Here is a 26438-nt window from a genome sequence, read left to right on the forward strand (position 1 = left end):
AAAATTGTTCAAACCTACTCTGTGGATGTGGCCTCTTTTGTGGGAGTGGCTTGCCACCCATGTGACTGGATGGGAGTGGCTTGCTGCCCATGTGACCGGATATGAAGATGCCGACGACACTTGTGAGAACTACCTTAAATTACCTCACACACAGCACTGGCATGCATAAGAATATGATGTAAACTTGTTTTTTAAAAGGCATCTTTGGTTTGCGTTAAAACAACTTCAACACACGCAATGTTCTGATTGCACCACAAACGCAGTAGTCATCCTTACCTTTCACAGAGGCACTGAGTTTTATAAATATGAGCATGATAGTGTAGAATAATCATATCCAAGGACCAGTGGTGGGTTTCAAAAAAAATTGGAACCTCTTCTGTAGGTGTGGCCTGCTTTCCAGGTCCACTGGTGGAACCTCTTCTAACCGGTTGGGTAGATTTGACGAACCGGTTCTACCGAATAGGTGCGAACTGGTAGGAACCACCTCTGTATCCCCCTCCCCAAGTTATACCTTTTAGCAAAACGTTTTGTTAACTGTAATTTTTCTTGTACATGCCAGCAGAGTCGGCATACTTTGAATTCCTTCAATTAAACAGTGCCATCTATCGGTGACCCAGGAAGCATTCCTTTCCTATCATAGTGTGGGTCCTACTCTGTTGATGTTCCATAAGGCTATTCTCCCTGATCTTGGCTTAAGGCAAATGGCACCCTCCTAGTTGGAATTGAGCAACCAGATCCCATTCTTTGAATTGTGATGTTATTGTTTATTATATTGTGAGCTGCCAAGAGCTGGTTTGAACTGTTGTGGCACTTACATGGGATTAAATAAATAAATAAACACCCCCCCCCCCCCAATCTATTACTATTGCAATTCTTGTCTTCCTGGCCTCTTTGCAGGGGATAGAAAGGCAGTCACTTCCTACAGTCATCCTACTTTAATTCTAGATATTTCACTTCATTCCTTTTTTATACTCATCCCCCTCTCAAGATACACTCTTGTCACTACCAAAATAATGATCTGTTCCACATTCAGTCCAGTGGTTGTATTCTATCAGTTCTTACCGGTTCGGGCAAACCGGTAGCGGCAGCTACTGGAAGCTCCACCCCCCCGCCCCGACGTAGTACGCGACCTTCTGCGCATGCAAGTGCGTTCACATTTGCGAACCAGTAGCGAAGGTAAGTGAATCCCACCACTGATACAGTCCCACATAATATACTTATTTTCTTCTATTTTATTTATCAATTCATGTCTTTTACCATTCCCTCCTATTATTTTCCAGCTTGGGGACTTTCATGTAGCCTGGTAATTATGACCTTTGTTACTCTTCATGTCTTTGACCAATGGAGGCTTTCACAAAAGTAAAATAGAGACGATCTAGACTTGGCTATCAGCCTTACTCATACCAGGGCCAGATGCAGCTTTCACAACAAATAAGGACAGTACCTATAAAGTGTGACCATTTCCCCCCAGCATGTCACAAGAACGTCGGAAGCCCAGTTTTACTGCCAGCAGACTCACTGTATTCAATGCAAGCTAGATTTTTCTACTCTCTACACTAGGGATGTTCCCTGCATCCCACCAACTAAGTGTGTATTGATTTGCTTTCTCTTTAGTACTGTACTACTTTTGCATGCAAAGCAGGCTTCTCAAATGTTACATTTCCTTCAGGGGTATCTGTCAGAGATCACCAGTGACTGGTGGGGAAATGCTAAAGCCAGTAATTAACAAGGAGCCAACCAGGTCCACTCCCTGTCTCTCCTCCCCCTCCTTCTCTCTTTCTCCTAATATGCTTCCAGAGCAGAACAGAGAACACTTTTTCACACAACTTTTAAAATTTGTGCAATAGGCTCCTGATTGCCCATCCCTGCTGCAAGAAGGAGGGGGGGGGGGCAACCAGTAGCCTAGATTTCGATCGACCAGTTACGATTTGTATTTGTTGAGAAGGTGGCTTCCAGCAGTCTTACTTTAGCCAAGGAAAATCAGCCCATGTATGATTAGTCTGCAGCTCAGCCTGTCATGAAAAAGCAGAAAATGAAGTGAGTTACTCTGGGGTTTAGAAGAAAACTGAAAAGAAACAAACAAAAAAAAGGCGCTGCCAGAACAAAAAACACGTTCCTGAGGCTTTCTTGGAAGGTCACCTCTTTATGAGGTGCACCATCGGAAGCGCCGGCAGCGAGGAGAGAAAAGGACCGAGCCCTCCGTTGTCTCGGATTGTGGCGGAGGTAAAAAAAAAAGAAAAAAACGGAGAGGCTGGGAAAGTTCCCTCGGCCTGTCAGTCACCCGGGTTTGGCTTAAATTGGCCCCGCCCTGCCCCGGCAGTGGGGTTTATAATGGGAACCCTGCCTCCCAATGGCTCAGGCTGAAGCGTTTAACCTGTTGCGTCCGGAGGGGTAGATCTCCCTCGCTGCTCTCATCTGCGCACAGAGTGGGTGGCAGGGGGATAAAGTCGCTGACGCTCGGGTTTCTCCGGAGAGCCTTTTTTTAAATTATTATTTTGAAAGGGAGGCAGAGGCAAGTCGAAGCCCCTCAGAATTAACACCTCGATCCGCTGCCTTATCCGCAGCGGATTGTCTTGAGGCTGCGGTATTCCTTCCTGCTCCCCGAGGGACCATGCCCGCCAGGTTTGGAGGCTTGGTGCCCGCTCGCTTGCTTTCGTTGTTGTTGCTGCTGCTGCTGCTTCTCTCGCAAGTCCACCTCCACAGAACTACGGGCCCCCGGGTGAGTGTAACCCCGCCGCCCACCCTCTTGTCCCCTCTTTTGGTACCGGGAGGAGAGTGCTTCAAACAAACTTTTTCGATTTAACTCTCTTCGTGCTAACCCTTGGATCTGGTTTTGCTCCCTTCTTGACAGGCGTTCTGCTGTTTAAAGCCTTTTTTTTTTTTAAAAAAAAAGAAGCCTGTTAAGAAACTTACAAAACAAACCCCCTTCCTCTCCATGTAAATACATACTTAGTTCTAATGGATAATTTACACATTTTGTTTTCTTTCAAACGAGACGCGGTGTTTGAAAGATGGCCTTTTACCGTTAGGAAAAGCGGTTCTTGCAGAGCAAGTTGGAGAGTTATTATAGGAAGGAAAAATGTGGTGGCTTTGAGGATTTCTCAGCTCTGGTTTTTAATATTGTGGTTTTAATCCCAGGGATAAATTTGAGGGACCAAAGATCTGTTATAAATGAACATATGGTTGGGTTAAAATTTAGCATTGTCTTGTTAAATTTGCATGGAACAAAGAATTACCATGCAGTCTAAACAAATCATTAGGACTTTGTTTTATTTTCCAAATGAGGATTAAATAAATGTTAGTTTAAAAATTAACCTTTCCCCAATCACTCTGATGCCTTAGATTTAGGCTTGGTGGAAAGAAGTCTGTGTTTTAATTTATGATAGAAGGATTGGCTAAATTAAATTTAAATATTTCTCTCCCAGAAAGTTTTTTTTAAAAAAAAGAGCAATGTAATCTAGTTTTACAGCTAGCAGCCCTGTGCTTTAAAGCAAAATTTGAACTAAATAGAATTTATTTCAAAGAAACCTGAATAGAATAGCATGTAATGAAGTGAGCTTGTGGTTCACAAGGCTTGTGCCTTTTAATAAAAATGTGTTAGTCTGAAAAGATGCTTTTAGACTCCCCCCCCTTTTTTTTTTGCTCTTGAGTTAACATAACTCTTCTATAATGGATAAAATTGGCTTGCCTATATTAAGTTTCAGTTCTTAATCCTTTTTGCCTGCCAGCCCCTTAAAAATATAGTTTAGCTGATAAAAAGTGCCTTCTTGCTTATTTAACTCAACTGCTGGATATGCATATGTGTGTAATGTCTAATCCAAGTTTGTAGTTTTCATGAACTGAAGTTGCTGCTGAGAAGGCAGGCAGAGATTTAAAGAATTCAGTGGCAGTGCATTGTGGTAAGCATCACTGAATGAAAGCTAGAAGGCCACACAAACATCTGTCATTGTAAGAATGTTTGATGTGTTCTAAGGAGGAAGGAAAAAGTATCCTGTCTCGCTGTACCTTTTAGCCCCTTTTATGACCAGATGTGTAGCAATGGTTAAAATGTGGCAGATTGAAGCCAGTGCATGCCATAAATCCTTAGACTCAAGAATTCCAAAGGCAGCAGAAATTTGGGGTTTCTATTTAAGTCTGCACAAAGGATGTATTACCTAAAGTTTTACTGCATACCAATTTAAGCCATGCTATTATGTAAGATAATGGCAGCTGCCTTTCAACACTTGAGAGCGTGTATAGAATCCATGCTTGGACCCCAAATGGTGGTATCTGAAGGGCTTAATTAGGAACAGTTGATCTGAGAAGTAAAACACATGGATGTTGGCCTATATAAACTGCACAGGCTTGTCTATCAAATTAAAACCAAGTACAGCTTTTAATGTACTTGACTTTACAAGCCTCTCTAATTGCTCCCTGCACTATATCCTTAAAAAAAAGTTTAAAAGCTATTTCAAGAGATTCTCGGGTCATTGAAAAGCAGCTGCTGATTTGTCACCTTCTTGCCACATGGCTGCAACAAACCCCTTTCAGATAGTACTTTTATAAGTCTTTTCCTAGCTGGGTCATAGCCAATATTTTCCTTCCATCTTTGTTGAGGAAGATCTATGTCCTTTAAAACGCTTACTTGTTTCCTCTTCAGTGTAAAACTCTGTATTTAATGATGTTTAACTCATAAATTTTGTCCCCATTCCTTCCCAAGTGATTTGTTTGAAAAGTATGGTGGTTTTGTCCCCCCCCCACCATTAGTTTGTTAGCACATTGAAAGTGAAAGGGGCTTATCCTGTCCGATACCCTTTATCCTGCTGATTAGGTTCTGCCAATAAAGCTGTCAGTATTCTCCTGATGGAATGCTTTATGCTCCTATCTGCATAACAAAACACTATTTGAATAATTCATTGTAGCCTTTTTATGGTGATTAAAAAGTTAGGTCAATGTCTTCCTTCCTAAACTACATCTTCTTAAGAAATTCTTTCCAGGTTTTTGTATTTTGTTTTATAATGGAGAGAAGGCATTGGAGCACAGAAAGTTAGCAGAATTGGCCATAGTTTAAGGGCTTGGAAATCTGGATTTCTGGAACATTAGTACTTGCAATTGAACTAGAAATGTGAAAGTATTCCAAAATGCTAAAAAATTATAACATTCTTGTTTTCCATGAATATGAACTGTCTGAGAAAGAAAAAAAAGATTGACTTCCTAATTAATCAACAAGCTAAGGAAAAGTTGTATGTTGTATCTTCACACTCCCTACTAAATCAAAAGAGCAGCACTTTTTTCTGTTCTAAATCTATATAAAATAAGAACATTTTGAATTATGAGATGTCAAAATCCACTTTAGGATGAATCAGGTATTTTTCGATTCTATTGCCCCATTAAATGCTGGAAAAAGGTACAGGTGTGCCTGTGTATAAGGGAGAGGGGCTTTGAGAAAATCTTTAAAATGTATATTTATTTACTGAATTTAACTGTGTTGCAATAAAAAAAATACAAAGAAATTGTAAAAGGTAAAAAAGAAGCAATACCATGCATTGTTCAGTCTAATGGCACCAGCATATTTTTCTAGGGTTCTCCAAGCAATTGTTTTCTGTAAGTTGTTGAAAACTAAGTAGAATTGGATCAGTTAGAATTGGGAGGGGGGACTAATACAAATGTAGGTACACCCATTCAGAAAGGGTCTCTTTGACCTTCCATGCTACCTTTATCTTATGGGAGTTGGGTGGGTCAAAATGGGGCACAGAAAGTAGACCTCAAGGACTTGAGTGTCAAGCCACTTTCTCACTTTCTCTATGAAACTATTCAAGCTTCCTTTTGAACTGAATTAAACCAGTACACTGGATCGGGGATTTTGATACCTTTTATATATCGAATTAAATTAGAGTAATAATAGTAAGAACCTCAGGTTCATTACAGAAGATGAGATTATCTGATGCAGGTTTGCATAATCCTTTCCAGCCTGAGAGGAGTTGTTGGTACAACAAAGCCATACTTAAATAACCAAGCAGGGTAAACAGAATGCAATGGGTGGGACTAATTTGCATAAAATTAAATTTGGTTCTTATTATTACTGCTTAAGTTTGGAGGGGCAGTAAACACTGAGCCTATGGCTTTGGGAATATGCATGTAACTTTAGGATTTCAGGTTATGAGCCATGATGGTGCAGTGGTTAGAATGCAGTACTGCAGGATACTACTGCCAGCTGCCTGCAGTTTGTAGTTCAAATCTCTCTAGGCTCAAGATTGGCTTCCATCCTTCCGAGGTGGGTAAAATGATGACCCAGATTGTTGGGGGCAATATGCTGACTCTGTAAATATCTTAGAGAGGACTGTAAAGCACTCTGATGTGGTATATAAGTGAAAGTGCTATTGCTATTATGTACCTTTCGTTCTAGTTAACATATTAAAATCATGAAGCTTCAGATAGGTGATTCCTAGTGCTGTCACCCAAAGGACATCACACAGGTATTCCATTGATCCCTCTTCAGTGTTTTGCAAGAAGAAACAGAGGGGAAACAAGAGGAGAAATTATATGGTGTCATCATAGATGCTATGAATGAAACAGTCTCTTAGGGTAGACAACATCATTGATGTTGCCAAGAATCTTCTTTGCTTTTTTATTAGACAAGTACAGATAATTTATTCAAAAGCCAAATACTTGTATAAACCTTTTCATATTGATTACCCTGATTTTTAAAGAAACTATGCAACAGCAGCAGCAGCATATTAAAATAGTGCAAACTGTTTGACAGCAGACAGCTTTTTTTAAACATCAAGCTGTTGAATGGGTATGATAAGAATGAATAGTGACACAAGAATGGTGCTGAATTCGGGAGAATCACCAGACAGAAGACCCAGATGTTTCACTCTCTGATAATTTTAACAGTTTCTGCAGAGAAGAATGCAAGGAACTCCAGCCTTCTGTCAATCAGCAGAGCAAAACGAAAACCTGATATAATTAATCCCACTTGGATTCATCTGCCTTTCACTTTCTTTTTGTGCCCCAATTAGTCTTACTCATTATATCAGACTATTATATATTATTCCTGTTTGGCTACTCTTTTTGTCCCCCCCCCCCATAAAATTTTAAAAGATAATTTGAGCATAATTTCTAAAGAGATTAGAATGTAGGAAGGTTCAATGGAAAGAAAAACAGGGGGGGGGGTTACTTACCTTCGCTACTGGTTTGCATTACAGCTTGCGCATTACGTCAGGGCGGGTGGGCGGAGCCTCCAGCAGCCGCCTCTACCAGTTCACCTGAACCGATAAGAACTGCCTGAATATCACCTCTGACTACAGTATAGGAAAATCATGTTCTCTGATAATGTTTTGGATCCATCCAAATAATATTCATAGAAAATGAGCCCAACAAAAAGTGCAACAACTTGAATAGTTTTCTTCACTGGAAATAACCCTGTCACTTCTTCCATACAGATTTTGAGTATGCCATGAATGCTGTATTACTCAGGTCATATTATCTGATTCAAATAGCAGCACAACCTGTATTTCCTCTGCTTTCTGAAGTTTGGGGTGTGGGTGAGAGTTGGGATTTCTTGTGTCATCTTGAGCTCCCCAAACGTACATCCTGAGTGAGTAGATTGCTTCATCTGGATGAGTAATTATATTATCAATCCATGTCTGATTCTTTAAAATACTTTAAAATAAGTATTGTTTGGGCATTTTCTTCAGTTTGTTCTGAACTGTCTTGCCTGAATGCATTGGTTGGAGGAATTGTCCTTTTAAGAGAGTACTCGGATCTTGTAGGAATGATGTAATTTTTTCTCCAGATTTCTCTGAATTTGTTTCAAGACCTGAAAACCAATGTCATATGTTTATAACCAATTTGGTGTTCTTGCTCATCCTGGAAGAGAAATTTTATATTCTTGACCATTTGGCTGTGACTGATGATTGTGTTCAGCAACATCTAGATGACAGAACATTCTTCACAGCAGCAAATTTATTGCAGCTATTGGTCAATCAATAAATACAATTGAAATGCAATGCAGTAAAATCTACCACATGATCCAAGGGTTAAAATAAACAAAATTGGGTTAGCGCTGTTGATAAAATTACATAGGCAGAACTGGACATCTCCTCTTAATAGTGATATAGAAAACTTTGCAACTGCTTTAATACAATACAATAACAGAGTTGGAAGGGACCTTGGAGGTCTTCTAGCCCAACCCCCTGCCTAGGCAGGAAATTCTATATGGTTCCAGACAAATGGCTATCCAACATCTTCTTAAAGACTTCCATTATTGGGGCATTCACAACTTCTGGAGGCAAGCTGTTCCACTGATTAATTGTTCTAACTGTCAGGAAATTTCTCCTCAGTTCTAAGTTGCTTCCCTCCTTGATTAGTTTCCACCCATTGCTTCTTGTTCTGCCCTCAGGTGCTTTGGAGAATAGTTTGACTCCTCCTTCTTTGTGGCAACTCCTGAGATATTGGAACACTGCTATCATGTCTCCCCTAGTCCTTCTTTGCATTAAACTAGACATACCCAGTTCTTGCAACCGTTCTTCATATGTTTTAGTCTCCAATCCCCTAATCATCTTTGTTGCTCTTTTCTGCACTCTTTCTAGAGTCTCCACATCTTTTCTACATTGTGGCGACCAAAACTGAATGCAGTATTCCAAGTGTGGCCTTACCAAGGCAATATAAAGTGGTATTGACACTTCACGTGATCTTGATTCTATCCGTCTGTTTATGTAGCCTAGAACTGTGTTGGCTTTTTTGGCAGCTGCTGCACACTGCTGGCTCATATTTAAATGGTTGTCCACTAGGACTCCAAGATCCCTCTCACAGTTACTACTATTGAGAAAGGTACCACCTATACCGTACCTGTGCATTTTGTTTTTCTTGCCTAAATGTAGAACCTTTTCACCATTGTATTTTATTTTATTAGATAGTGCCCAATATTCATGTTTGTCAAGACCCTTCTGTATCTTAAGGCTGTCTTCTGGAGTGTTGGCTATTCCTGCCAGCTTGGTGTCATCTGCAAATTTGATGAGTTCCCCATTTATTCCCTCATCCAAATCATCGATGAAGATGTTGAAGAGTACTGGGCCCAAAACAGAGCCTTGGGGTACTCCACTGCATACTTCCCTCCATGTAGATGCAGTTCCATTGAGGACTACACGTTGAATGCAGTTGGTCAGCCAGTTACGAATCCATCTGGTGGTGAGGCTGTCCAACTCACATTCTTCTACTTTATCTAGCAGTAGGTTATGGTCTACCTTATCAAATGCCTTAGTCCAAGTAAACTATATCAATGGCATTCCTCTGGTCCACTAATTTTGTCACATTATCAAAGAATGCAATAAGATTAGTCTGGCATGATCTGTTTTTGACAAACACATGTTGGCTTTTGCCTATTACTTTGTTTACTTCTAGGTGTTCGCTAATTCGTTGCTTGATTATCTTTTCCAGAATCTTTCCTGGTATTGTGGTAAGGCTGAGTTACATTAGTTACATTTGGACACATCTGCAAGACAACAAGAAACATAGAAGGGATCCTTTCTCTCAGGGAACCTTAGAAATAATGAGTGTACACATTTCTTACATCCCAAGAGGGTACAATAAAGAAGGGTACAGGCAACAGTTTGCCTTTGTGCTGGAGTCACAAAGGCAACCATCACTGAGAGATAGATGTTTTGATAATTTCTCTTCTGATATACAGGTTGTCAGGCCTTCAGGCCTGCGCATTCAATGCTGTGGGAAAATGGGAGGGGGGATTTTATGGAGTATGGGAGATATATAGTCATAATAACATTCCTTTCTCAGAGAGTCAAGGACATCTTGCCCTGCACCTGGAGGGCTATGACTGGGAGGAATCTCCGGTTGGGAAGGTGCCTGATTGGCCCATGTGACAGACATGTGGGTGCTGGGCAGGGTCTTGGACTTTCATTTGGGTGGGGAAAACCTGGAAACTTTCAGATTTGGGTTTTCCCAGATGTGCCAATATGACATCCCTAATAAAATGGAATCTCAAGCTTCTGAGTCTTCTTTCGTTGGGGGTGTTACTTGGAACCCTGACACAGGTAGTCCTCAACTTATGACCACAATTGAGCCCCAAATTTCTGTTGCTAAGCATGACAATTGTTAAGTGAGTTTCCCTTCCCACCCATTTTACCATCTTTCTTGCAGCAGTTAAGTGAATCACTGCAGTTAATAACATAGTTGTTAAGTAAATCTGGCTTCCCCACTGACTTTACTTATCAGAAGGTCACAAAAGGTGACCTTGATACATGACCTTGAGACACTGCAACCCTACTAAATACATGCCAGTTGCCAAGCATCCGAATTTTGATTGCGGGACCACTGGGATGCTGCAACAGTCGTAAGTGTGAAATACGGTCATAAGTCACTTTTTTCAGGGCCATTGTAACTTTGAGCAGTCACTAAACGAATGGTTGTAAGTCGAGAACTACGTGTAAGTATATTTTTCATTGGGCTTGTGCTTGATCATGATAATTTCATCTTTGCTTAATTATGTCCCTTTGTGCAAGTCAGAATTTTAATGCAATCCTTAAATGGCCCAGGGCTATGTCTGAACTTGGTCCGAACAAGATTACATTCTGGTAGATGTTTGATCTGTGATCATTGTCTGCTGCTTAACAGAATGTGTGGTTGTTTTGAACTGTATCTCTTGATATATCTATCGATGTATTTTATAGCTTTTTATATCATAAATCCATTCTAAGTATAAAGATATCTGGCAAAGCAGTTCTGTGCAGTGATAGTGTGATGTGATACCATAATTTTTTTTTTACTGCATTATGGCACATTCATTAGATAGGTAAGTTCTGGGAAATCTCTTTTTTGTCCTTTTCATATTTTCCCACCAAGGAACACAAGGTACTTTACTGATAGAGATAGTAATAAAAATGTTAACTCCTCTAGAGTGATAAATCAAGCTTTATAGAAGTTTTAACTCCTACTACAAGGGAAGCAGAACAAAGTATCTGCCTTTACAACCAGATAGTAGAGTGATTTTTGAAAGCCCTTTTGTTTACTCTTGACAAAAGAGAAGCTTAGCGTGTTCATTAGATTTAAGACTTCTAACTTTTCATTTTATTTAATATAAAATTAATTAAGGTGAGAATACGAGAAAGTCCTAGCTTTAATGCTAAACAACTGCTTTGTTCTGTTCTGTTCTGCTTTACTCTACACAAACAAATGATAACTACTGATAGGTCACTTCCTGTTGCAGTTTTGAAATCTTCTGGCTTCAGTATTTGTGATAATTGCTGGCTTCTCATGTGTGTTTCAGATTCTGACTCCACAGTAACAAACAGCACCAGCAGGCAGGGGCAACCTACTTGGTATGTCACAAACAGAGCTTTACATTTTAGCATGAATTTCATACAAATAACCCCACTGAACCCCACTTGCCATTTGGTTGACTATTCATCCAGGTTACAGAAATTCTTTTGGAGTTCTTCACAGTAACAATTTCATCTACAGTCTGGTTTTATCCAATAGTGCCTAGCCCACTACTTTCTCATAAGTAAATTGTTCATTTATGAACAAGTTAAAAACCATCCGTTTCAGAACAGATTGTTACGGACTTTATTATTTTCTTCCTTCTGTCCTATGGGAACACTATTAATTTATTTGTCCTCGTTTGGGTCTGACAGGTTCTGGAGAACCGGTAGCAGAAATTTTGAGTAGTTCGGAGAACCGGCAAATGCCAGCTCTGGCTGGCCCCAGAGTGGGGTGGGAATGGAGATTTTGCAACATCCTTCCCCTGCCACGCCCACCAAGCCATGCCCACCAAGCCATACCATGCCCACCAAGCCACGCCCACAGAACCAATAGTAAAAAAACCAGAATTTCACCATTGCCTAGCATACCATAGAATTGCAGGCTCTTTTATCACATGATAGTTACATTTATTTAAGAGCCTTTGGTTATGAACTTGTCAAAGGCTTTTTGAAAATCCAAGTATGGAGTGGTGACAGGGCCACTTTCGTCCATGGGCCCTTTGGATCATTTGTTGACACTCTCAAGAAAGTCTAACAGATAGTGAAGCAGGATTTATTTTTGCAAGATCTATGGCAATTTTCCTTCAGCCAGGTTTATATTTTCTAGTGCTTGGTTATTTTTATTGATTATTATTTTGACAAATGTTAACCTATCTATCTGTAATTCTCTCAATCACCACTACATCGCTTTTTAAAAAATTAGTGTCACCTTGGCAATATTCCAGTTTTTTAAGCACTGGCTTGATTTAAAGGACAAATTTCCTATTTTTGATAGTTGGTCAGCAATCTCACACACAAACACTTCTAAAAAAAAATCTTGGATGGATATTATCAGGACCCTTTAGCAATTTAAGCTTCCAAACCTGGCAGAGAAAAGCAGCACATCTTTTGCTAGCACATTGTAGTGAAGTGTTTTTTAAATATGTTGGTATTTTGTGTGCATATTTTTTACACAGAAGCTGGCTGCTAGGAAATTTAATATGATTTCTTAAACTTGGCTAAGTTTAGAATGTCATCTTTCTAGAGAGTTTTTATTTATTTGATTCTTGATTATACTGTATATGTTGTTGGACAAATACCAATTCAGTTATTATAACTACTTCTGTCATTTTCAAAAAATAAATTTTGCTTTGCGTACTCAAAGGTCTGTGAGCAAGACCGTTATTTTTAATATAAGAAGCACAGGTTTTGAGCGAATAAACAGCACTCAGGAACAAGTTGACTGCATAATATTTTTATAAGAAGTGCACATGTAATCAGCCTATATTCTAGGGGTAGGTTTGCAAATGGGTTGGACCTCTCATGCCACTCTCTAAAATAGCCTAATCTGTAGCACTTGACCAAGAGACCAGCAGAAATTCTATTTGAAATTAAGGATATCATAAGTGCATCATATTTTATGCTGATAAGATAAGAGCTTTGGATCATTTGTGAGACATGCACATGTGTGAAACCTGATTTTTTCCCACTCCCAGCCCAGATGGTATGTGCATAAGCTCTGGCTCTAGTAAATGCTTGATTATGCCTGTTTTCAACAAGACTGTCTCTGTATTGCCACCAATTCTGTATGTTTAGAAATATCTATGGTCAGCAAGACACCTGTGAAATGATGACCTGGAGGCTCACCCATGACTATAGTAAGTAACACTAATTCTACTTAAGAATTTACATATTGTAAATTCTTAACAATACAAAAGCAAAGCACATATATTCTGCCAGTATAAACATGAGCTATACTGAAATTAGCTTTTCCATGTATTTTGGTCTGTGGACTTTGAGCTACTATGCATAGCATAGCAATTCTCTTATTGCTGTAATCATATTTGAGAAACAGAAAATAATGTGTATATTTGTAAAATGGCATTGGAATTGCCCTAAAATTTAGATGGGATTGTCCTAAATGTAAACTTCTTAACTAGATTCTTGTTCCCACTTGAGAGGAATGCTTTTGTCTTAGCTTGCTAAATAAACATACTTTTTCCTGTTTGTGGATCATAGCTCTAAACAAGAATAATTGAAGGACAGCCAATGAGAAGCATATAAAGCATTCAGGCAAGGGGTTTTTTTTGTTGATGGGGATGGCTCCAACAGAAGTATTATAATGATGTAATGTTTACATTGTTGTTCTCTAGGGAGAATTCCCATGCTTGTTAATTTGCCTCAACAGATTATGAAGCTTCTTATTTATAAGTTGGCCTTAAAGCAGTGGTGGGTTGCAGGCGGTATACCCTGGTACAGGCATACCGGAGCCTGCCCGGAGCACTGGGTACTGTTCCGGTACAGTGCTCCGGAGGGCCGAACTGCCCGCCCAAGCTCCTTACCTGTCCTTTAAAGGCTTCAGTGCTTCCGCGCACATACATGGTGCATACAGCCCCTGCGTGATGGTCCGCCGAGCAGCTGGAACATCACGGAGGCGTCTCTGGCAAGTACAACGCATGTGTGTGTATGTGCGCTCACTGCATGCTTCCATGTGGATACCGCTGGGCCCGTTCCAACCATACCAGTTGGAACGGGATCCAGAACCCACCACTGCCTTAAAGGTTTAGATATAACTATGTTTTTCTTGACCTATTTTAGAGTTCTACCCACTTAGTATTTTTGGCCTCTTATTTGAATTCCATACCTAGGCTCACACTTTTTACTAAAATTATTTTAATAAACAAATCATGGAATAGTTCGATATGTGAATTCAGTCCAAAAGGATTATAAATATGGCATAAAAGGAAGATGTATGTAAAGTCAGGAATTAATTTACAGGATATTTGTGAAGACTGAATATGGTCAACTCATGATTCTCCTGAGTTACTCAAAGCAAATACATTTTTTTCCTATTTGCAAGCATTTCTGTATCTCTTTTCAGACAGTTTGTACTTCACAGTTTGCCTCCATATTCTATTTTTGCCTTTTATAAACTATCTCATCTTTTCTCTCACAAGGAACCATGTAATTCTGTAATATTGTAAAAAGGGCATTCTTGGTTCTAGTTTAAACTGCTTATGCAAAAAGGAACAGAAGATTGTGTCTTGAGATCCTTTTTCCTTACAGTGTAAATTAAAGGTACATTACTAGAGTTTCTGAATTCTCTCTTGATTATATAGGGACACATCATTTGGCTTTTAAACTCCCAGTTATGCATTTAATCAGACTTTGTTTATTTGTTTAGACAATAAACCCCAAGAATTCTTTTAGAATGATCTTATTTTCATCAAAAAGCTGTGGTAACTTGTGAAACTAGCTGAGGAGTAGGGAAAAGGGAATTTGTACGTTTTCAACTTTTTATTTGGAGTTGTTTGGGAAAAATACCATTTCAGGTATAATACCTTTCAAATGTATTTGTTTTTATAAAATTTCCCTCTTTTAAAAATATATGTTCTATTTCTTTTTTACTCCAGTGTTTGACTTTCAGTTCTGTGAAATTATACAGGCCAGATATCATCATTTAATGTTAATAATGATTTCTTTTAAAAATTGCATTTAATTTAGTCTAATTCAACAGATTTCAGGGGCTGGTTTTAACAACGTCTGTATCAATGGTACTTATTACACAATTCTAAAGAAAACCCAGCAGCTGCTCATGTCTGTACAGCCATTTTCCTTTTAAACTTAAGTTTGTCAACAGTTTATTTTGAAACACTTATATATTTGGTTTTGTTAAATTAGGTGATGTCACTTTCCTGCGAGGCTTCACTTGCTATGGGCAAACTTTGGGACCAAAGTTCAGAAAACTGGCCCGGTTTGGAAGACAATGGGATTTACTTGAATTGTAAATTCCTATGTGTTGCCCCAAATGAATCTGTGAGAGACATATTTCAGCTAGACAGAAGTAAATTGGGCTTTAGCAGAAATATTTTTCTCTGTATTAATCTGGAAAACTGATGCTACTTGAAGCTAATGTTAACAAACCCTCTTTGGGAACTACCTACTGACAGTTTTCTATTTCTCCTTCATCCAGAAATGATAGCATTTTATAAAAGTTCAGATTTAAGCTAATACAGTGAATAATCGCTGTGATGAAATGAGTGAAAATTGCAGATAATTGTGTCTCTTTTCTTTGGGCAGTTGCTGAAATAATGCAATACTTATGACTGGAGAAGGTCTTTCTAGAATATATTCAATATTGTCCTGCAGCTACTCTTTGGAAAGAAAGATTACAGTTACAGATACAGTGATCTTTGGAATCCAGGTGAAATGATTGATGCCACAAAAACATTAAGAGAAGGGACAGGGCTCATAGAATTACGAAGTTAGGAAACAATTTACTTTGTTTAGGACATCAAAATGTCTGCTAGACTGTACTAGCATTGAATTCTCTTATGAGAGGAAAGTATTGAGAATGTGAACATTATGTTGGGGGTGATTGAGAAATCTGTGTGCTGTCTGAGGAGAGAATAAACATTTTTGAATTGTGTCTGTCTTCTTGTAGTTACACCCCCCCCATCCTTATAACTATTTGCCTCTGTTTTAAAATTATAAGTTTCCAAATGAGAAACTGGATTACTTGATATTGCATCACATCACTGCTCTTTGAGCCTTAGGATTGTTATAAGACATAGATTTTATTATTCTTTTCTCCAGAAAGTATTCAGCTGCAGTGACCACAAGCAGTCAGATCCAATTTTTGTCTCCTCTGCAAAACAATAAATATTCTGTTGGTGGTCTCCCATGCAAAATGTAAAACATGTGCAGCACTGTTACCTTTCTGTGAGTTTAAATAGGCAGTGATTAGTGTGGGTATAGCTCAGTGAGCAAAACTATGCAGCCTTTCAAAAATATTTCCTCAAGTGGCAGAAGACATATGGCCTCCTAAATCCTACTCTAACTTGAGATAGATCTTATGCATTGTTAACATTTAGCTCTTCATCTCCTGGTCCCTAAATGCAAGTAAATCCCATTGCCTTCCAAATGGGCTAGTTTTCTGAACTTTGGTCCCCAAAATATAGGGTTCAACTAAAAAAAACTGTTAAAAGACAAAATATTTTGTAATATTCTGAAACAATTTTGGGAAATTCACTGCTACAAGGCTCAAAGTCTTATAGAGACTGATAAGTATGAGAAGAAAAAGAAGAATCTCTGTAGAGACACTCCAAAAATTGACAATGCTATTCATACAGGGTCCTATCCACAAGGCCTCTTTGCTGAGCTGGCATTGGTTCTGAACTGTTATGTCTCTGAGGTGTTTTGGGGCTTCGGAAAGTGATCCAGTTCACTCCCAGTTTTGCCCCAGCACTAGAACAAATCCAGTGAGAGCAGTTGTTTAGCTTTAATATTGGAACTGAGAGACTGCCATTTTCCAACCAATGAGTAGAGTCTTGCATCCCTGGTGCAAAAGTTTTTCTTCAGTGGCACCTTTTGCTCCTACTCCTTGTTTAATGACATGGTCCTCTTCCCCCTTTGCTACCAGAAACACCTCATTAGGAGGAGGTAGGCAGGTGTAGGGAGCAGTAGTTGACTGATGGGGAGTATGAATGTTGTAAGGATGACAACAGTGAGGCTCCTTAAGGGGTGGCATCAAAATTCTTCTAAAAGTTTGAAAGCTAGTGAGTGAGCAGAAATGCTTATAGTCCCAGCAAAAAGTGGGAAAACTCCTCCCCCACCCCAGCTAGACTGAAACCATTAATCACAGTAAAAGTTAGAACTAATAAAAATGTCTTCACCCTTTGCTGAAAAGATAGTAGAACCAGACAAACATCCTCAGGAAGAGCATTTCAGAGGCAGTATCATGGTGTTGGGTCAACATTAACAGTTCCCCTCAAGTCATGAGGGAACAGAACAGGAGTGCCACTAGCTACAAGTTAACAATTGGAAATATGAAAACATGGCAAACATTTTTTTAAAAAAAGGAGACAGCTTTGCAGCGTAAAAGAAAGAGAGAAGATGTGGATACTGGAAAAGAAGCAATTATTTAATCTCATATTGATTATCATGTGAAGAAATGTGATAATGATGTTCATATCATTGGAGAAATGTGATAATGATGCCCATATTCATGGTTTCAATAGTTTTAACATGGTTTTTATGGTTTATTATTGATATTGATTAAATTCTTGAGTGGGAGCTTCCTGAGGTATTAGGGAGGTTATCTAAATTGTATAAACTATTTTATATAGTTATACCATTTAGTTATTAAGCTATCTTTGGTATAAGATGGGCAGTTATCTAGTTGTTTTAAATAAATAAATAAATACATAAATACATAAATACATAAATAAATAATAATAATAAAAAAAGATTAGTGCATTACATTGGCCACAAATAGCTTCTACCTGTGTTCTTCAATGACAGAGTACATAGGGAAGAAGAATTGCTGCAAATATATTTATTCATGTGTGAGTAAGTTTATTTTATTCATTTTTCTTTATAAGCTGGAAAAAGTATTATGAAAGCTATGTATGCATATCCTTTACACAATGTAAGCACTTTTATGGTATATGCAAAAACATGCAGAATAGTAATAAAAAGAAATTGGAAACTACCGGTAGATCTAGTTTCAGGGTCTCTAAAGACCCTGAATATTCAAAACAATTTCATATCTTACTAAACATCATATACCCTGAGTGTGTCAATGTACTGCATGTATCTTCTTCTTCTTCTTCGTGGGATATGGGCAGAAATACATTCCAAAAATCCGAAGGGCATTCACCTTAGCACTCTGAAATGCTTTTCCCATAACAGTTTTGGACAGCTGATACAAAAAAAAAAAATCATATGTGCTGAGACTCAAGAGGCCATTGAAACTTTAGCTCACGTCCTGCTACACTACATCTTATATATGGGCTCATGGACTCCATATATAACAACTTAATAAAATATCCATGAACTACTGATCATTTTACTTGAAACTACTGTTATCAGATTGGTATGAAGTAGTTTCTCTGAATGTGGCCAAATTCTTCTATGCAGTATAAAAAAGTAGGCAAACTTTAACTGTCCACTGCTAATCCATCAACAATCACAATATATTACTTTTTTTATTTTTTACTATTGTTATTGTTTTAATGCTTTCATTTGCTAGTCTGTGACAATAATAAAGATTGATTGGTTAGTTGATTGATTGATTTGGACAGAAGTATGTTGGTTTACAAGGCATTCTTTAGATTGGAGATCTCGGTCTGCATAAAATAGTATATGGCATATTGACTAAAATGTGCCAGATTTTAGCTGGCCTGCTCCTGACCTCTTTTCCTGCCTTTCTGGCTAGATATGTAGTCTTGACAGAAACAAAAAAAAAGCCACCTTGAAAACTTACTGCACAATAATGTACTAATCTGACATGAAACAAAAGAAATTTTTTACAGCTTTCTTCAAAAGATTTCTTCCTGCTGATGGAGGGCAAGTCTTGCTGAACAGCAGAGTATCTGTTTTTCTTTCAGGCGTTTTGGTTTAGAAACTTTTTCTGTAATTGTCAGCTATTGTTTCTTTGACATTTTCAGATTTACTCTAAAATGGCCCAGATTACTCATAGAAAATACTGTCTCTCTGGGACTGGACCAAGCCTTCTGGTCTGCTTTTCGGATTAGTTTCTTCATTTTTTTTCCCTTGGTGAAAAATACTCAAGACCAGGCCAGCTAAAATCTGCAGGAGATTTGACATTTTTCATGCACATGGTCAAATTCAAACCAGTTCCTTACCAGCAAGAAAATTTAACTGGTTGATCTAGGTTCTGGGAGAGCTCTGAGGAGGCTGGGCTGGAGGACTCTAACTAGAAGTGAGTGAAACTTTAAAAATGAAGGTCTATAAAAATAATTCTTATTCAGACAATAAGGTCCCGTAATGGTAATGTACAAAGCATTCTAAAAGGGTGCTTTACCAAGGGTCCTAAGGTGAACAAAGCACCCTTCAAAGGGTTAAAGCCGTGACCTCTAGAAGACTCACCACAGCTGTTATGAAGACTTTCTCTGGCTATCAGCCTTTGTGTATGTATATGCACAGCTGCTTTGCTTCTTCGGATATATCTGTAGGTATTCATGCACGTGTAGAGAAATAGGTTGTTCCTGCTTTTATACTTTGTGAATGTTTTGTGAAATGCTCCTTTGAAGCTTTGCACAGGCCTGTTGTTTAACACTTCCTTGTAAGGATGTGGCCAAGTAGTTAGAGAAAAAGTCTGGGGGAGGAATACTTCTCTGTGGAGCCATTCTTGCTCTGGTTCTTATAATTTTGGATATTATTGTCTCTTGTTTTATGTGCTATTCTGTTTAGTTGGCACAGTTTGATGGGTGTGTGGTGTCTGCTGCTTTTTCTTCTTCTGTACTTCTGCCTAGAAAGTATTTTAATTTTCTCTCTTTTTTTTAAACAGCAAAAAAAGCTTGAGAAATTGTATTTAGATGATGCTATAGTAAAAGTAGGGAAATTCTAGAGATTATAATTATGCAGTGCTTAAAAAGGCATTAAATGCTATTGCCACAGACAGAATTTACTTATTAAAATGTAAAGATGTAGTTACTAAGCACCAGTTGAAGCATTAGATCAGAGATGTGACTGGGCATAAATACTTGAACCAAAGAGATATTCCAAAATAATGCAAAGGTTGACACTGCATTATTATTTATTTTGTGATGTTGGCATTGCTACACTGAATTTGGCCCCTTTGATTTAACAACAATTACAGATAGTCCTCAACTTATAGCACTTCATTTAGTGATCGTTCAAAGTTACATCACTGAAAAAAAGTGACTTATGAGCACTTTTCACACTTATGGTTGTTGCAGCATACCCATTGTCAAAATTCAGACACTTGGCAACTGACTCATATTTTGCAGTGTCCTGGGGTCATGTGATCACCTTTTGAGACCTTCTGACAAGAAGTCAATGGGGAAGCAAAATTCACTTAACAACCACACTACTAATTTAATAATTGCAGTGATTCGGCAGTGGCAAGAAAGGTCGTAAAATGGGGCAAAACTCACTTAACAAATATATCACTTAGCAACATAAATTTTGGGGTCAATTGTGGTCATACGTTGAAGGCTACCTGTACTGTAAGACTAGAATGATGCAGTTGCTGGTAAACTCTCTAAGGGCAAACACATGGGGAATCCATTAAAATACATGTCTAGAAACAGCCTAAAATTGAAAGTAGAAAGGAAACTTCTCAAATATAAATATTTGACATTGTAATAACTCTTTCAAAATCAGTATAAAAATACAATGGTTTTCATACACATTTGCATCCGAACTCCATTTAATAATAGATCACAGGAATCTTCAAATACAGCATACAATCATATGATGACTTGCTTCAATTGCTAAACTATTCAAAATCTCAGGAGAAATCTAGCAAGATTTCGACCACAATGTTTTTTTTAGAAAAAATATTTTGACTGTAATTTAATTTATGACCATTTGGAGGGAGCAATAGAAAACATAGCATTTGCTGATTCATTGTGATGTACAGGATTGTACTTTCTACCCAACATGTGAGCAAAGCTTGCCCAGCACCCAGCATTCTCAGCGAGTGTGAACAAAAACTAGGAATAGTGGATGTTGGTCTTTGTGCCATTGTATGCTACCGGCTTGGAAAGACTGATTTAAATTTTAATATTACACCCCTGTGTAGTTGAGAGAGTTACTGTATGTTTGAACAACAAATAGAAAGTTATTTGTATAGAATAACTGTACATTCATCAAGAGATTACCTAGATTCTTCTATTATTTATACATCATGTTGCCAATAGATTTGCATTGGAAGCCATATGGAAGAGAGGTATCTAGCATGTGTTTATATATACAAGGCTAACTTAATTTATCCTGAGGCTTGTTATGGCTCAATGGAATCTATCACTGCAAAAACTTTAACAAAGCAAATGAACATTATCTTACATTAAGATATTTCAATTTTAAGGTATTTTCTTTTGTTAAATTTCTTGGAGGGATAGATTCTATTTACCCAAGCAAATATGGCTCCTAACCAAGTATTAATAAAGCCTTTCTAAAAGATTATGGTATCTATTGGAGACTTCGCTAAAACTAAAATGTATGTAGAGTAGTTTGCAGTATTATTTTATCAACTGATATGTTTTATTCAAGTTAAAGAAATGCAAGCTTCAGAGGACTTTAAACTGAACAATAAATAGTTATATTTTTGTTTCTAAACAGTACAGCAAACTGTTCTATCTGTATTCATCCAATTTTCCCTTTCTATTAATCATTTTACTAAAATAAAACAGAATGGCTCCAAATTAGGAAAAGTTTTAGTGTTGGCAGCTACATCAGGTCAATTCTTGGCTGGGGAATTCTGGGAGTTGAAATCTACATCTTAAAGTTGCCAAGGTTGAGAAATACTGACCTAGACGAACATATTTCCTTTTATTAAAATAGGCAAACAACTCACCCAGGTTTATGATGGTGAAGCAGTAAGGTACAGATGCAAAGGAGATTGTGGCAATAAATTTTGTGTTTTTAAATACTGAAGAGGAATACTAAAACATTCTGCTTTTCTTCTATTTTCTTTCCCCAAACATGGTTCTTTTGTTTTGTTTTAATCCAACACATCCTCTTTCCTTCTTGAATGGTAGGGATTGATCCATACTTGCTTCTGCTGTAATGCAGAGGCTTTGGGGCACCTGATTATAATTTCACAAAAGCTCACATATGCTCCTTAGTTGTATGTTATGATGTGCATGGGTAGGAACTGCTAAACATCTCTTCTTTATGGGGACGGATCCATCCTGAGTCAAATTCTTAAAAGTGGTTCCAGCTGTTGAACAGCTGCAAGTAATCTGCCCTTTTCTCATAGTCATTTGAAGTTTTTTAATCAGTGTTTGTTGTTGTTGTCAGCAATGGTGCTGAGGTGTGGAAAGATGGAGCAGATGGACTTGGGGGGCATATTTAACTTTAGGCTGACCTCTCTTATCTTGCATTTGCTCTCTTCCCAGGTCAAAGGAGGCTGGAATTAGTCTGGAAAGTGGCCATAAATATGCACCTGTGTAAATGCATGTTGAAAAGGAAGGGGTTTAAGGGCAGCTGTTATCTTGGAAGATTTCCCAAAGAGTTCCTCTCCTCTAACTGCCACCCAAGGACTGGTGCACTTTGAATAGAAAGTGAACAATTGTAAAATCCGGTATTAAGGTGACTAGCAGGAGATATTCAGTTACAATAACCACATGTGAATGCAGTGGCGAGTGTGTTTTTTTGGTGTCAAAACAATTCTTTGCTCAGGCTTCTATTGAAAAACTAATTTGAAGTGATGAGAAGGCTTCTTTTACTTGAAGAGAGTTTCCCATGCAATTTATATCTCATAAACTAAATTGAAGCATCCATGAAATTTGCAGTTTTTGGACTCCTACCGTGTTTCCCCCAAAATTATTTTCTTTTGACCCCCGAAATAAGCGCTTGGCCTTATTTTTGGGGAGGTGTTATTATTTTTGAGGTGCAGGAGACGGCGAGCATGATCACTTCATGGCAGGGAGGGCTTATTTTTGGTGAGGGCTTCTTTTAGCGCATGCGCTCAAAAGCCCGATTGGGCTTATTATCCAGGGAAACAGGGTATAAAAGCTATTCTTAAAGTTGTGTTGGCTACAGGCCAACATATTTTTTAAAGAATATTTCTCCTTGTCTCATAACATATAGAAAGGATTACCATGTTTAAAATTTGAACCTCATCTCTGCCAATTGACACTTTCCTCCATTGTTTGGCCTGTTTCAGTCCGTTCTTCTTTCTTGTTATGATTGTTCATTCAAGTGTGAGGCCGCTATTGAAGTATGTCAACAAGTTGTTATCTGCAACTTTTAGTTTTATTTATTTAAAAAAAGGAGAGAGAGAGAAGAAAAATTTAGAAAAAGGGAACATATATGAACAATATTGCTTAGTAACAGCAATCTAGGCAGCCTTACTTGAAGTTGTAATCTGAGGACTACCTTTACAAATCTTCTCAAAGGGTCCAGGAAGGAGAAATTCACAATAAATTAAAATGTTCAGAATTTGATACCAGAAGGCATATATTAGTGATATAATTCAAGATTTAAAATACCAAGGGCCACATCTTTAATTGGCAATTTCATTTTTTTCAAAGTTGTATTCAGAATTAAAGAACCATGCAGAAATTTAAAAAACAGTACAGCCTTTTAACCAGGTCCTGTTATTCCCTCATACATCCTCAAGAATCCTTTTGAAATAAAATCCAAAATATTGCACAATTCTACCAGAATGTAGGACATTATTTGTACGTACAGTAGGTGACTTGAGCCAAACCAAAGACCTAGGGTCAGATTTCCAACATGCATTTCTATCCAATCAAGGAATTAAATTTGTAGAAAAAAGTTTTCTGCTGTTATAAAACATTTAGAATTTTGCTGTGCTATAGATGCTTGGATAAGTAGGCCCAGTTTCTAATTTAAGGAAGTACAGTTTATTTTCTTAGTCTGGCTACAGATAACTGCAACACTTTTATGAAGCTGCAAAAATATCTAATCTTTTGAAATGTGATGTGCTGACAGGTTTACAAGAGATTCTATTTAAAGAAAAAGAAAGTACCCTGGCCAATATTTGTTGGCAATTTGTAAAATCTTGAGATTAGAAATAGCAAACGAACATGTAGAATAAGAATCATACGAAGTGTGAACTTTGCGTGCCTTCTCTCCGCTGTTGCAGGAGACTTTCTCCACAGAAACTGATTGACATGCAGTATAGTCAGTTTTTAATTCTGTCCATCAAAATGTTTCAAAAATGACTAAAGTGAAAAAAGATGTTTAGTCTAACTTGTCAAAAGTGGATATTTCAGGTAGACAAATTTCAACATCTAAAAAATCACGCCAATAAGCTTGGAACAGTTAAGCACCATTTTTAGCCACTTTACACTCAAAAAGTATGTAACAGTTTTAGATAATTTAAATATTCCCAATGAAACAATAATAGTGGATAGAGGAGAATATTTATAGCTCAGTGTTGAAATAAGGGTCTTTGGTACTCTCTGAGCTTGGTTGCTTTTTTTACAGATACTTCATACTTCATAGTAGGTAACATTAACAGTGCAACCAAACTCAGAATGCCAAGAATCCCTCATAGAGAAAAGAACAAAAATGTTGATATTGTTTTGATTTGGTGAGGGAATTTGCTTTTGAAATTAGCCTTCTGTTGCTATTACAAGCTGTGGTGCTTACCCAGAAGTGGTTTTCAGCCGGTTCTCTCCAGTTCGGGCGAACCGTAGCGGCGGCTGCAGGAGGTTCCACCCGGTGCTCACCCATCCCAATGTAATGCGTGAGCACTGCACATGCGCAGAAGGTGGTGCACATGTACAGACAAGGTGCGCGCATGCAAGCGCATTCACATTTTCAAACCAGTAGAGAAGGTAAGTGAATCCCATATCTGTGTTTACCTCAGTTTACTGGCCTAGAGTTATTACTGAGGATGGAGAACATATAAAAGTATATTAGTTAATAATATAAACGGCCACATTTTCTTTTTTCTCTTGCATCCTTTTTTCTCTTCTGGTTTGTACTATCTTTTATTCTATTCAATTTTTTTCAGTAAAATTATACTATATACTATTTATGTTATTTATAATATTTATATGGCCGCCTACTCGCTCACAGCAACTCTACGTGGCTTACAAACAGTAAAAACCCAAAATAGAAAGCATAAACTCCCATCCATCCATCCTGGCGACAGCACACAATTAAATGAGCCATTTGATGGGCTCCATTACACTCTGGGTTCCTCAGGCCTGCTGCCAAAACCATGTGTTCAGGGCCTTATGAAAGACTGTCAAAGCAGCGGCCAATATAATGTAGTTGATAATTATAATATAATATTTAACATATGATGCCTTCAAATTCGCTGTACTTAAAAAAAAATCTATAATTATTTTAAAAATGGCAGAAAAATGGCAAAAACTTTGGGAGAGAAATCAGAAATTGACACTGGCCACATCATATAAGGGAAATCTTTATAAAATGTCCTATAGGTGGCACCTCCCCCCAGCAAGATTAGCTAAAACGTTTAGCAATATGTCCCCAAACTGTTGGAAATGTAAGCAAATTCCAAGTACTACCACATGTGGTGGACCTGTAAAAAAGCAAGGAAATTTTGGATACAAATTAATATGTGGTTAGAAAAAATGTTTAGACAACGTATATAGTTCAAGCCAGAATTACTTCTATTAGGCATTATACCAGATGGCTATGATAAAGGGACAATATACTTAATGCTACACACCTTGACCGCCGCAAGAATGGTGTACATGCAGCAGTGGAAGAGTGAAAACACCCCTTCAGGGGAGATGATAAGAAAGATTTTGGTCTGTGCAGAAATGGATAGACTAACATTAAAAATAGAAGACAAAGGAGAGACAGAATATTCTACCAATGGTTAGAAGCATGAGGCAGAAGTTGGAATATGGAAAAAAATGGTTAGGTGGACTTGAAAAGAGATATTATATATGCATTGGTGTATTAGAATGAATATGATGGTCAAAAATAACTACAATGCGAGCACTGTGTAAATAGTATATATGCTATTTGTTTTTCACATTGGTTTTCATGGCAAGTGAAATGCCAGGACAATCACGCTGTATTCAATATATTTATATGCAAATAATTAAAGAAATATTTTTCACCTATTCTGCTATCCATAGTTTTTAATAAGTGACCACGACCAAGACCCTCAATGTAACCTTCAGTGCTCCAGATCTGCTGCCAAGCCTCTCTGTGCTTCGGATGGCAGGACCTATGAATCCATGTGTGATTATCAGAGAGCAAAGTGCAAGGATTCCAATCTGAATGTGGCACATCGAGGCAGATGTAAAGGTAAGAAATTTAAAAAAGGCACTTCTGTTCATCTGGGATAGAAATATTGAGTGTATTATTTCATAACTCAATTTGATACTGTTTAAGCTAGAAAGATAAATTGGAAATACGTGTTTGCCTAAAAAGAATTATTCAGACATTTTTGGCAAATAAAAGGACCTGGAGAGGAGACAGTATGTTAATAGAGAGTAAAGGATTAAAATAATGACCGGCAGAAGATGA

General features: G+C 37.9%; 1 protein-coding gene across 1 annotated transcript in view; it reads left to right on the plus strand.

Annotated features, from left to right (window-relative positions):
* Positions 1-2372: 2372 nt before the first annotated feature.
* The window catches only part of SMOC1 (SPARC related modular calcium binding 1), a 67211-nt gene continuing 43145 nt past the window's right edge, over positions 2373-26438 (plus strand). Inside the window, exons 1-2 of the mRNA XM_032228025.1 lie at positions 2373-2719; positions 26045-26216. Of these exons, the coding sequence (XP_032083916.1) occupies positions 2612-2719; positions 26045-26216 (280 nt within the window). The 5' untranslated portion in view covers positions 2373-2611. The remainder of the gene's footprint in view (positions 2720-26044; positions 26217-26438) is intronic.

Source organism: Thamnophis elegans, chromosome 1, assembly GCF_009769535.1.
Source record: "Thamnophis elegans isolate rThaEle1 chromosome 1, rThaEle1.pri, whole genome shotgun sequence".
Taxonomy (NCBI): domain Eukaryota; kingdom Metazoa; phylum Chordata; class Lepidosauria; order Squamata; family Colubridae; genus Thamnophis; species Thamnophis elegans.